This window comes from Carcharodon carcharias, chromosome 28, assembly GCF_017639515.1.
Source record: "Carcharodon carcharias isolate sCarCar2 chromosome 28, sCarCar2.pri, whole genome shotgun sequence".
NCBI classification, from domain to species: Eukaryota; Metazoa; Chordata; class Chondrichthyes; order Lamniformes; family Lamnidae; genus Carcharodon; species Carcharodon carcharias.
The window spans coordinates 7,506,569-7,519,202 of NC_054494.1; the positions used below are offsets into that span (position 1 = coordinate 7,506,569).

The window sequence follows — 12,634 nt, forward strand, 5'->3', positions numbered from 1 at the left end:
AGTGTTTAATGCAGGAGTTCCCAGACTGTGATCCAGTCATGAACTCCAAGGCAGCAATGGCTGAGGCTGCATTACACACATGTGCACAATTTTCTTAGCTCTGCAGACCTGTCAGAGTCTTCAAAACTATTGTAGACAAAACCATTTGCTGAACTTAACTCCTCCCCCTCAGCTCAACACCTGCACCACCCACTGAATCCACCCTCCATTGCTGTCCTCACTCCTGGGGTTGCACCAATTTAGTGTGGGAATGTTTAGTGCTAGCAGGAATGACCTAAAATAGTAAGTCTTTCCCATTGCCCATCCACAACAATAAAACAAAGGGTGGATAAAAATCATCACTCAAGGTGTTTGGTGCAAAAGAAGTAGATGTTACATCAGTGAATTATTGAAAATAAACTATAACCTGTCTAACTCATTAGTAACTTTTCCAGTATTTCACAGCTTCTTTTGGAGGGGTGCCTTTTTGTGTATGCTAACCTGAATCCTAATTCGATTTTTTTTTTTCCAGTGTGTACTCTACTTGTGGGCTCTTAAAATTCTATACCCAAATACATTGTTCCTTTTGCGCGGGAATCATGAATGCCGACACCTCACAGAATATTTCACATTTAAACAAGAATGTAAGTAACTGTTAGCTTATATTGCATAGTTTAAGGTTAAGCTTTGTCACTTGTATTCTGTGGCTGTATAGTGTTCTGGGTGATTGTAATGACTAGACCGTATTCTGGGGTTTGCCCTGTGGTTACTGTGAACTGGGATGACCATGCAGTTCTGCAGTTATTAAGGATGGGCAAACAATAACACTGTGATATTTGCATGGAGGCTGTAACGGTTGATATACAGTCTCGGTAGCCCGGTCACAGAGACATTGATTTGAATAATTGTGATTTTAATTATGAGCTGCCTTTAAGTTAATAGGGAAGGTTTCTCCCACATCCCTCAAGTTGGTAACAACCAGGTTGGACAGCTGTTCAATACTTGTGCATCCTAGTCAAATTTTTCAGGGCTTCCTTTTATCCTGGTCTTTGTTGCACTATGTGGAGCAGCTGTTACCGGTGATTGGCCCTGAATGTAGAATGCTTTACAGTAGTGGAATCTTTTCCTTATGGGGAAAATACTTCTTCTGACACGCTACAAAATGTGTGGCTGAGCTGGTTTGCGGCTGAGAGTACCTGTGTCACTCAGCAGGAAGGCCCCAGTTTCAATCCCAGTCTGAGTTTGCTGATCTGTAATGGTGGCAGTGGTGAGACTACACTTGGCCTTTGTGCCTGAGCTGGTGGGTAGTGAAATCTGCCAGGCTCACACTCCTGGAATTTTCACGTGTATGGACATTAGGTGAGGACAGAATCAAGTTGGTAATTAAGAGCAACTGCCCCCAATTAGGGAAAGATTAGGGAATCATTGCAAGAGTCTAAAAACAAGTTCATGTGGGTGTTGGGGGGAACAAGAGGAATCTGTGCCATTACTCTGCAGTCTTGGCAATAAACCTGGCTTAAAGAAAAGACTGGCTTCAGATTCATCCTTTCCTCAATATATGATTAGTGAGATTAATAGTAGTCTCTGTGAAGCTGAAGGACTCTGCTTGGAAACAAGCAAACCCTTTGGGTTAATATTACAAAAGGGATCATATTGGGAGGGGAAGAAGCATGCAAGTAAGTGTTACCAGAGGTAAATATGAATATTTAATTGCATACTTATTTAGTAGGCAATAAATGCAAGATCAGAATATTAATCCTTATTTCTTTTTAAATAGGTAAAATCAAGTATTCCGAAAGAGTATACGATGCGTGTATGGACGCTTTTGACTGCCTTCCTCTTGCTGCACTTCTAAACCAACAGTTTCTTTGTGTTCATGGAGGGCTTTCACCAGAAATTCATAGTTTAGAAGATATTAGAAAAGTAAGTATATTATGCAGTGTTTACATCCATACTATAAATGGCTGTTGCAGTGGTAGCGCTTCAGACAGGGATGAGGAGAAATGACCTTACAAAATCTGCAGAAATTTCAGACCTTGTGTTTGGAATTTTGATCAATGTTTTGATCTTTCCCATGGACCTGGGTGATAACTAAAATACAGAAATGCGCTCTTTCTCATTTGCTTAACTTTCACATGTGAATGGATTATTTTCTCCATCCCTCAGGAGGAAAAAAGCACCCGAGGACATTGCCCTTTAATAAGTGCAAGAAGCCTATTTAACTGATCAGTGCTTATTCACTAATCCTTCCTTCCCCCCACTTTCTAGTGGACCTGATTTGTTTCCCGTGTCAAATTTTTGTAACTTCTTTTGTTATCCTCAAGTTTTCAGACAATGAAATAGAAATTCCTCTTTCCCTGGTGCTTACTGACATCGTAACCACCTCCCTTTAAAGGCATCATTTCCCTTCATTCAGAGCTGCTTTGAACCTCTTCAACAAGCCCATGCTGAATAACTCCATCCTCTTAAACTTGTGTCCTTTCTCTGAACACCTTTTACTCAAGTTCCTTCAGTGTGTTCTTGCCACCTACCTAAATGCTCCAAGTTTTCCATGGACATGCCTAGTGTGCTTTCACTGTTTATCTATGTTACCAAAGCATCTCTGGCAATGATGCCTGCTGCTGCTCTCATAGCCTGAGGCTCCATCCTTGACTTCTGACTTTTCCTTGTTTGTTGTTTCTGAATGGCATGATTCACAGCAATGCTATTCACTATGTAGCCCTCAGGCGGCTCTCAGCCCACACGTCTTTCTTGCTGCGCCCCTCCTGCCTGTTGTGTCCCTCCCGCCCCATCACTCATTTCATTCCTCTCAAATGCTGAATAAAGGCAATTACAAAAGTATGAAGACACGGTTGGTGAAAGTAGACTGGCTAATTGGGTTAAAAGGGAATGGTGGTATAGAAGCAGTGATAGACATTTAGGGAGATATTTCATAACGTGACTAACTAATGAAGTTAAGAGTGGCATCAAATTGAAAGAAAATATGCACAGTGCTGCAAAGACTAGTGGTTATGCCAGAAGATTGAGAAAGTTAAAGAGACCAGCAAAGGAAGGCCAAAAAAAAGGGAAAAATTGAGAGTATGAGAGAAAACCAGCTAGAAATATAAAAACGGTAAAAGCTTCTACAAGTATATAAAAAAGACAAGAATAGCTAAAGTGAGTATTGGCCCCCTAGAGGGTGAGACTGGGGAATTAATAATGGGAACAAAATGGCAGAGGCTTTGAACAAGTATTTTGTGTCCGTCTTCATAGTAGAAGACACAAAACATTCCAAAAATTGTAGAAAATCTAGTAATGGGAGAACTAATGAGACTGAAGGCTGACAAATTGCCTGGACCCGATTGCCTACGTTCTAGCATCTTAAAAGAAGTGCCATCAGAGATAGTGAATGCATTGGCTTCCAAGATTCCCTAGATTTTGGAAAATTGGAAAACCGCCATTGCAATATGCTATTCAAAACAGAAAGCAAAAGCTATTGACCAGTTAGCCTAACATCATTGGGAACATGCTAGAATCCATTATTAAAGTAGTAGTAACAGGACTTTTAGAAAATCATGATACTATCGGGCATAGTCAACATGGCTTTACGAATGACAAATTTATTAGAGTTCTTTGAGGATGTGGCACAATCAAGCTTGGTTAAAGGGGAACCGGTAGATGTTATGTATCTGGATTTCCAAAAAGACATTCTATAAGGTGCCATGTAAAAGGTTACTGCACAAGATAAGAGCTCACAGTGTTGTGGATGATATTTTAGAATGGATAGAGAGGGTCAACTGACTGGGAGCAGAGTTGGGATAAATGGGCCATTTTCAGGTTGGCAAACTGTAACTTGTGGGGTACCACAGGGATCATTGCTAGGGCCTCAACTATTTACAAACTATATTGATGACTTGGATGAAAGAACAGTGTGCGTTTTAGCCATATTTGCTGACAATATGAAGTTACAAAGTTGGAAAGCAAGATGTGAGGAGGACATAAAGCCTGCAAAGGGATAAGGGATTTGGATATGTTAAGTGAGTGGGAAAAATTTGGCAGGTAGAGTATAAAATAGGAAAATGAGGTTCACTTTGGCAGGAAGAGTAGAAAAGTAGAATATTAGTTAAACAGAGAGCTACCAGAGAAGGCTATGGTACAGAGGGAACTGGGGATCTCTGTACATGAATCACTAAAAGTCAGCATTCAGCTGCAGCAAGAAATTAGGAAGGCAATGGAATATTTGCCTTTATTGCAAGGGGGCTGGAATGTGAAAGTAGGGAAATCTTACTACAATTTTTCAGGGCATTGGTGAGACTGCACCTAGAGTAATGTGTGCAGATTTGGTCTCTTTATTTAAGGAGGGACTTTCATTGGAAGCAGTTCAGATAAGATTCACTCAGCTAATTCTTGGGATGAGGGAGTTTGACTTATGACGAAAGGTTGAGCAGGTTGGACCTATACTCGTAGAATGACGGTGATCTTATTGAAACGTTTAAACATTCTGAGGCGGCTTGACTGGGTAGATGCTAAGAGGATGTCTTCTCTAGAACTAGGGGTCATAGTTTAAAAATAAGGGGTTTCCCATTTAAGATGAAGATGAGGAATTTCTTCTCTAAAAATTCTTAATCTTTGGAAATCCCTTCCCCAGAGAGTAGTAGAGGCTGGGTCAGTGAATATATTCAAGGCTGAGTTAGATAGATTTTTGATTTGCAAGGGAGTTGAAGGTTATGGGGTGCAGGCAGCAAAGTGGAGTTATGGTCATGATCAGATAAGCCATGATCTTATTGAATGGCAGAGCAGGCTTGAGGGGCTGACTGGCATACTCTTGCTCTGACCTCTTAGGTTCTTTCGCTCCCCCTTTCCTGAGCCCTCACTTACAGTGAAGGAGATGGTCAGTCGGGGAGGGAAACAGTGAGCAGGAGGGAGGTGACAAGTGAGAGAGACATGGCAAGCAGGATGATCAGTGAGCTGGAGGGAACTGATATGTGGGAGGGATGAGTGGGCGGGGGGTGGTGGGGCAGTGCAAACTGGGAGGCCCTGCGAGCAGGATAGAGGCAGCAAGCAGGAGATTGGAGAGAATGAGGAACATAGCGAGCGGGAGGGTGGTGACACAGAGGAGGGGGGCTACAAGGGGGAGGGAGAAGGAATAGGTGAGAGGATTGGCAAGTGAATTAGATATGGCAAGTGGGAGGGTCAGCGAGCAGGAGGGGCTGGGAATAGGGGAGGGTTGGGAGGGAAGCGGCAGGTAGAAAGGTCAGAGAGGAGGTTGGGGAGGGAAGTGGCAAGCAGGAGGGCCGGCAGGGTAGGCAAGAAGGAGAGGTGGCAAGCAGAAGGTAAGTTATTAAAGCTGGTGACTTATTAAATGCAGTAACTGTACGCTTGGTGTACTGTGTACAGTTACTAATGTTTATATTTTGTAATCATTCTTTGTGTTTTGCATGCTAAGATACTTTTTAAAGAACTAAATCTCAACCTAAGTATTTTTAAGTTGTAGTTGTGGCATGATCAAAATTTTCCCAATACCCCAATTGGTCCTCGTTATTTTTATAGCGAATACCACTGCTTAGTTTTCATATGTGGACAGTTGGCATCCAGCTCTCTCTTTAAACACGCCCCCCTTGACTGCATAACTAATGTTATGTTGACAGCTTGCTGTCTGACACCATTTTGAGCATAAGTCAAACTTTCTGCCAAACCTGCACTGCCCATGTCCAGTGTCATGCATGCCGTGACCCACTTACAATTACATTAAAAGTTGTCTACAAATATCCCCTGTCTAACCCCACTCTACACCTGTAAATTGACAAAGCCTATGTCCCATTCTGTTCTCTTCAGTTCCAGCAACTCTTTGCTTCAGTTTGCTATGCCGTTGGTGGAAGCTGCCACACCTTTTGAATCCCGGCAATGATCATCTTCCTGAAACCCCTTCTTTGCCATATCTGTCCCAGCTCTAAAGCCTCTTCAAGGCTGGTCTTTCTGATCATGCTCTTTGTTATAACTTTTTTTAAAAATATGCTTGATAGCCATTTCCTCTCTGAAAGGCACCATGGGGCATTTCCTACAATAAAAATGTATGTACACTATTAAAAAGCTGACACAGATATCCACTGTCAAGAGGGATCTCTTAAAGGCATGCTCTTTTTCTCCCTGCAGTTGAATTTGCAGGGTATGGGGATTTCAAGGTTATGTGGAAGCGGGGAAAGATTGAAGGAGTGGCAGTGAGATGAATTGGCTCTGGAGCCAGAGCTGCCCGTACCTCCCACTACCTGCTGGCTCAGACATGGATTCAAGTACCAAGCAATTTCTGCGGAGACTTACCTTCCCAGGCACAGATTCGGCAGAACCGTGCTTTATGCTGCAAGGAGACCTGTAACCAACCTTCACCATACAGCATAAATGGCAGTCAATGTCACCACTGGTCTCAAATTGCCAACCTGCATCGCTTTCCAGGCTAATAATTTACTGTCCATAAGTATATTAGCAAAGTACTGTGGATGCTGGAAATCTAAAGTAAAAACAAAAAATGCTTGAAATACACAGCAGGCCAGGCAGCATCTGTGCAGAAACACTGAACACTTCAGCTCAAAAGATCTTTCATTAGACTTTTCCCAGTTCTGACGAAAGATCATCAACCTAAAACATTAACTCTCTGCATTGATGTTGACAGACCTGCTGAGTGTTTCCATCATTGTCGGTCTATCTTGTATCCAATAACAGTCTGATGTAGTCTTGGCCAAAGCTAACATTTATGTTCACCTCTAAACCCAATGAGTAATGACAAGAGTAGAACCTGGCCACTCAGTTTTAGCTCTTGACAAATGAAACCCAACAGGTGTATCAGATGACTGAACTGACCCACCAACAACATCATAGCAACATGGAACTGAAGGAGTAATTTGAGGGACCCCTTTAAGAACTCCTTTAGTGCTATGGCCTGAGCCATTTCAATCCTATACCACGAATTGGGGTTGAATTTTAACTCCCAAAAATGGGGTTGGGGTCATATTAGAGATTAAAATGCAAGAAGCATGAAATGGGAACCAAACCACCCTTTTTCCTACTTTTACAGAGTTGGGATGAGGGGCAAGCCACCTTGCAGGAAGCTGGTTGGTCATTTAAATATTATAATTGGGTTGCATGCCTTCATTTTAACAATCGTTGTACATCGGCGGCTGGCTTTCGCAGGCCTTGGGAAACTCCGGAGGTTAAGGGAGGCACCCCGTGATCTGTATAATTTCCTTCCCTCCCTGTTGCTCCTAACCAGCATTAGGTGTACTGTGCCCTGCTCCCCCAACCCCCTGTCCTGACCCCACCTGCTCACCTGCCCCATCCCCACACACACACACACACACACACACACACACACACACACACACACCCCCACCCCCCCCAACCCAACCCAACCCAACCAAGCTCTCTGAATTAATATTGGGCCTTCCTATGAGATGCAGGAACATGCCCCCAGGTTAAAATGCAGGTCATGGTCAGTTTTGTGGAGCTGTCTAGTCTGGAAGCGTTTCTGATTTATATCAATTGAAATTGTTGTGTTTGATAAGTACTATTGACCCTCTTGTTTTCCTGACTTATCTCTTTGCAGTTAGATAGGTTTAAGGAGCCACCTGCATTTGGGCCAATGTGTGACTTGTTGTGGTCGGATCCTTCAGAGGATTTTGGAAATGAGAAAACACAAGAACATTTCAGCCATAATACAGTGCGGGGATGCTCCTATTTCTACAGGTGCAGTTTGTGGGCAGGTGCACGGCTTTGTCAATGTGCATTCAATTGCAGTTTTTTGACATTTTAAATGGATATTAATTGGTCACCTTTGTGTTTCAGTTACCCAGCTGTTTGTGAATTTTTACAACACAATAATTTGCTATCAATAATTCGAGCTCATGAGGCCCAGGATGCAGGGTAAGCAATACTGAATTAAACCATTTTCATTGACACAAAACCATTTTGATTAAAGTTTAGCTGTAAAACAAGATTCCAGAAGCGCTTGTGAAAATAAAGGAGGATCGTTGAGCTGTGGTTTTGTAATTTATGTTATGAGAAAGTGATGTGTTGGAGTGTCGACATATTGCTGGATGGGTTTGAGTTGATGCCAGTTCTAGTGAATTCTTCTATAACCTGCCCAGTTCAGGTATTAGATACAGCTGAAAGTAATGCAAAGCATGTTGTGGTACAAAGTTAGCAGTCTGTGCTTGTCAGCCCAGAGTGACGAAACAGAACTGTGTTTTACCTCTGCTATTGTGTTTGGAAGGGTTTAAAATCGGTCAGGATTCGCACTTGCTGTCTGGTGGCATGTGAGATGTGAGCTTGGATGTCATGTGGACTGGACTGTGCTAGACTGTGAAACTCTTTGTAGTGGAATATCCTGCTAAAACTTAGTGTAAAGCCCCACACAAGGAAATGGCCACTTGGGATCAATGGAGCTATTGGTTGAAACGTTTAATTCTCAGGCCCAATTCCACATCACGATTGGAAAATTCATACCACAGGATCATGCATCCATACCCTGGTGATGATTAGCTTGAAAATCCTGACCAAACAGTGTATCACGGATGCAGGGAAGATTTCAGAATAATCTTGATGTCTAGAGTTTACTGTATGTTGTGTTTATCATAGATAAGTAGTGATGAGCAGCTCAAAGTTGTAGCTCCTAACAATTTTTCTATATACCTGACCAAAATGTTGAGGTAACCTGGTAATAGGAGTAATCGAAAATAATGTGGTGACTGGGTTTCAGACCTACAATAGCACAGGGTTAGCTGGGTTCAGGTTAACATAACATAGCTCAGTCTGTCAGCTCTGACTGGGTTTAGTTTAATAAAGCATCTCTTAATTCAGCAATTAGTTTGGAGGATTATGTTGCACACAGTCTAATGTAGTTTGGATAGCAGTATAGTTGGTAGCAGTCATATGTTCAATGTTGGATATTAGTAAAAGGTGTGCAACCTTGACTTATCTGGCCTGTTCATTTATGTGGTGGCTGGTTGCTGCATTTGGATCATGCCTTCAACTACTCCTTTACAGTCTTTCATTCCTGGATCATCAGGAACCTTCTCTGCTCTGTTTAACTATGATCCTATACTTGTCATTCAGGAGCTTACGTTACTTAGTTGTCGTGACTGCTACACCTCTCTGAAATGAATTTTTGCGAACTTTTTAATGCTTCCCAATTCCCTTTTCTTTTTCTCTGTTAGTCCTTTTTGGCTTTTTTTTCATACCTAAACTTCAGGCTATCTGAGCTGATGGTGATTCTTTTGTCAAGCCCCTAATCCTTTTCCTTCTAGCGAATCCATTAACAAGGTGGTTGCGAGCTGCTTTGGCTGCAGGGTCCATTAAAGTCACCACTACCTCAGGGTAGCGGGAGACCGTTTTGTTATCCCAACACATTCCTAAGATTTTACTGCTGTCGATCAGAAATTGCTGCAGAGAGTTATTATTACAGATGTCACTCGAGCCTAAGTGGTCACTGGTCCTTTGGTGTCGTTGAGAGGGAACAGAGTAATTGTGATAGCTGCTTTTCTGCTTATTCTTGACTGTGCTCCATTGGCTGTTATAGTGCTGCAGAGCAGGAGTTTATCTGGTATGGGCCGTCATTAGGAACTGATCCTCAGGCTTTAACAGTTTGCACAGTGCTGCCTGCATAAGGGATCCTCCGACTTGTCAAAGTTAATTTCAAGGAGCCCCAGACGCCCCTAGGAAAGTAATGTAAACGGAGTTTTCATTTTGAGTTTCTGAAGCCACTCACCCAAAAGTATGGAACAGGAGAGCCTCCTTGGAAATTCAACCTATAAAGCACATTTTATCAGCTTAGGGTTTGTGAAGTTTAGCCATTTGCTCGTGTCCTTTTAATTAAATCAATAAATCAGCATTTTTAAGAACCTTCCAGCATTGAACAAGGTGGAATTTTAATCTTATCCTAGCTAATGAATTTAATTTTATTGCAGTAGTGTTAATAGACAATGGAGAATAAATATGGTAAAACATTGCAAAGAAATTCATCACTGAAGTAATCTATCTCTACAACTATGCTGCAAAACTGGTAATGAACTCTTGGATCCAATTAGTAATCTGGTTTGATAACACTTGAAGTAGGAAAAATGAATCACTCAACAAATTCGAGGGGTTCTGGTGCATTTGCAGACAATGGGTAATTTCAATCTCCTGGAGTTGGGTGTATAACACATCTGAATTTGATAATGTAACTCAGTAACCAAGTATGTTGTAAATGCTGTGTTTTGCTTATAACTCACTTGATTAAGCAAAGTATCCTTCCTTCCCTTTCACTTTATTTTCAGTAATTATTTTTGATATGTGCATGTGTGTTACTCAGCCACCCTTCAATAGTATACGCTATCTTGAAACCCATAAACCCATAGTATGTGCAGTCTCTCAGTATATACAGTCCTGGGGCCCATCATATCTGTAATTCCATAGCATACGTAATCATGTTACACAAAGCAAATGCACAATGTAGCATAAGGCAACTGATTAGTATTAAGAGTGGAATGAGAATTTCATTCAAATGGTCAGACTTAGAAATATTTAGTGCTTCACAAAGTAAGCATGCAAAAATGAAGATTAAAAGCATAAACCAACCTTCCTTGATGGCTCAGTGGATTTATTCTGAGAGTAGCTGAGCCCCCACTGACCAATAGTTTGGCCCATACTCTGTCCTGATTTAGCTGAGTTGGATATTTTAGGTGGACTTCAGTGCACATGTAATCTCATGTATCAACTATAAATATATTCCCTTTAATTTGAGTTGAGGCCTTAGCCACCAACGAGGCAGCAGAGTTACCGCAAGTGCAAGATTGTGTTGAAACAGCTCTTTTCAAAACTCAGGGCCCACAAAATTCAAACAGGGCACTCCGTCTAATACAAGAATAAATAGGACTGAACTGCCTGGCTTTAAGGCCCCAGATTTCCAGAACGCAAGCGTGTCAGGGTTGGATAGCTCTGCTCTAACAGGCTGAATTTTCACGGTCCTTCCGATGCAGGCTGCGCACGAAATGAGAAAATGGCGCATTGGGTCACTTCCCGGGTGCGCTTCCACTTGCAAGCAGTTTTGCCAGATGTGGGGACAAATTTGCACGAGATACCCAGCTGCCAATTGATGGAAAATTGCTGACGCCATCAAGATATTCCTGTTGGATAGGCTCTCTGCTAAGGCTGAAGCCTGGCAGTTGCCTGGAGGCAGCCTCCGGGTAACAGGACACCTCGTATGATTCCCTATGTCACGGGGATCAGAGAGCCAAAACCATAACCAAGCAATCCTGTGGAAGGGCACACCACGTCTTGATGGCCTGACAGCTGTGGCCATTCTTTATTTTTATCTTTGCCAGAATGCCTCCATCTTGAGGTGGCATCACACTCCCCACCCTGCATCTGTGGTGCTGCATTTTGATCTGTGCTGTGGATCTCTGATTGGGCCTCTCGCCTACCGTCTCTAATTTGACTGGCAGGAGGCCAACTCTCAGAGTATAGTGCTGGCAGGCATCCTGATGGCACACATGCAGGCACCAGAGCGCTATATCTTAATGTCGCTGGAAAATTTAGCTCTGTGTGCTTGTTTTATTCCCATTTCTCACATCCACCTTCATAGAGGACCTTGCCCATTATGATGGTTATTAGGATGCACAAACTAATTTCATATGGAACTGTTCCATCAGACTGCACCAGATTACTGGTTTCTGACCCACTGCAGTAGGACTCTTGCCATTATTGTGGTTATCTCAGTCCAGAGATTTAAGCACTTGATCCAGGCTAATGCTGGCATGCTGTATTGTTAGAGATATCTCAGTTTGGCTGTAATGCTAAACTAAGGTCTCATTTTCCTTTTCCCATTACAAAAAAGATCCCCTGACAGTGAAGCTCTCTGGTGTTCTGCCCAACATGTTGAAGTTAATTGTCTTATTGGTGTTTGCAAATAGCCTGTCAAGATTCCCTATGTAGTAAGTGACTGCACTTCAAAAGCGCTTCATTGCTTTAAAGTGCTTAGGGATGTTTTGAGGTTCTGAAATGTGTTATATAAATGCAAATTATTTTTCTTTGGTTACCAATTCTGATTTTATAATAACTACAAGGATAGTTTCATTATGGGTTATAAATTCATCATGTAATTAAATATGACTGCTTTCAATATTTTTGTTTCTACAGCTACAGAATGTACAGAAAAAGCCAAACCACTGGGTTCCCGTCATTAATTACAATCTTTTCTGCACCAAACTATTTAGATGTCTACAATAATAAAGGTAAATTATTTGAATCCTATTTAATTGGTTTATACCTTTTTCCAAAAAAGAATTTTCCTTTTATCCAGCATTGACAGAGGCTTACATATTGATGTAAATTGTGTGCTCCCAGACCATTGTAATCTTCACATACAAAACCTGCCACTAGAATGCTTGACTGTAGGGGAACACCGCTCTTGTTCTCATACAAGCTCATCCATTGTTACTGTTGGATAGTGATCAGCATTGGGAATCTTGCCTAATTTTCATGTCCTTTTCTGTACCCCTGAGCCATTGAGGCCAATTATCGTTGCATTTTGACCGTCATGAACAGAAGCTAATTCAGCAGGTCACCCAGGGAATATTTTGTTAGTGTGCTTCTGTTTTACTTTTCACAGTACATTTACCAACTCAGCCCTCAAAGTAGTTTCAGC

The 12,634-nt window shown here is 42.0% G+C and overlaps 1 protein-coding gene and 1 non-coding gene across 4 annotated transcripts in view; both read left to right on the top strand.

Annotated features, from left to right (window-relative positions):
* Positions 1-12,634, top strand: part of LOC121270814 (serine/threonine-protein phosphatase 2B catalytic subunit beta isoform) — a 75,157-nt gene that overhangs the window by 40,371 nt on the left and 22,152 nt on the right. For all 3 annotated transcript variants that reach the window (XM_041176269.1, XM_041176270.1, XM_041176271.1), the window contains exons 4-8: positions 512-623; positions 1,757-1,902; positions 7,556-7,695; positions 7,795-7,872; positions 12,127-12,221. In XM_041176269.1, the coding sequence (XP_041032203.1) occupies positions 512-623; positions 1,757-1,902; positions 7,556-7,695; positions 7,795-7,872; positions 12,127-12,221 (571 nt within the window). The remainder of the gene's footprint in view (positions 1-511; positions 624-1,756; positions 1,903-7,555; positions 7,696-7,794; positions 7,873-12,126; positions 12,222-12,634) is intronic.
* LOC121270956 lies at positions 737-874 on the top strand. The gene has a single exon (XR_005941648.1). It is a non-coding gene; the product is annotated as a small nucleolar RNA SNORA84 (small nucleolar RNA).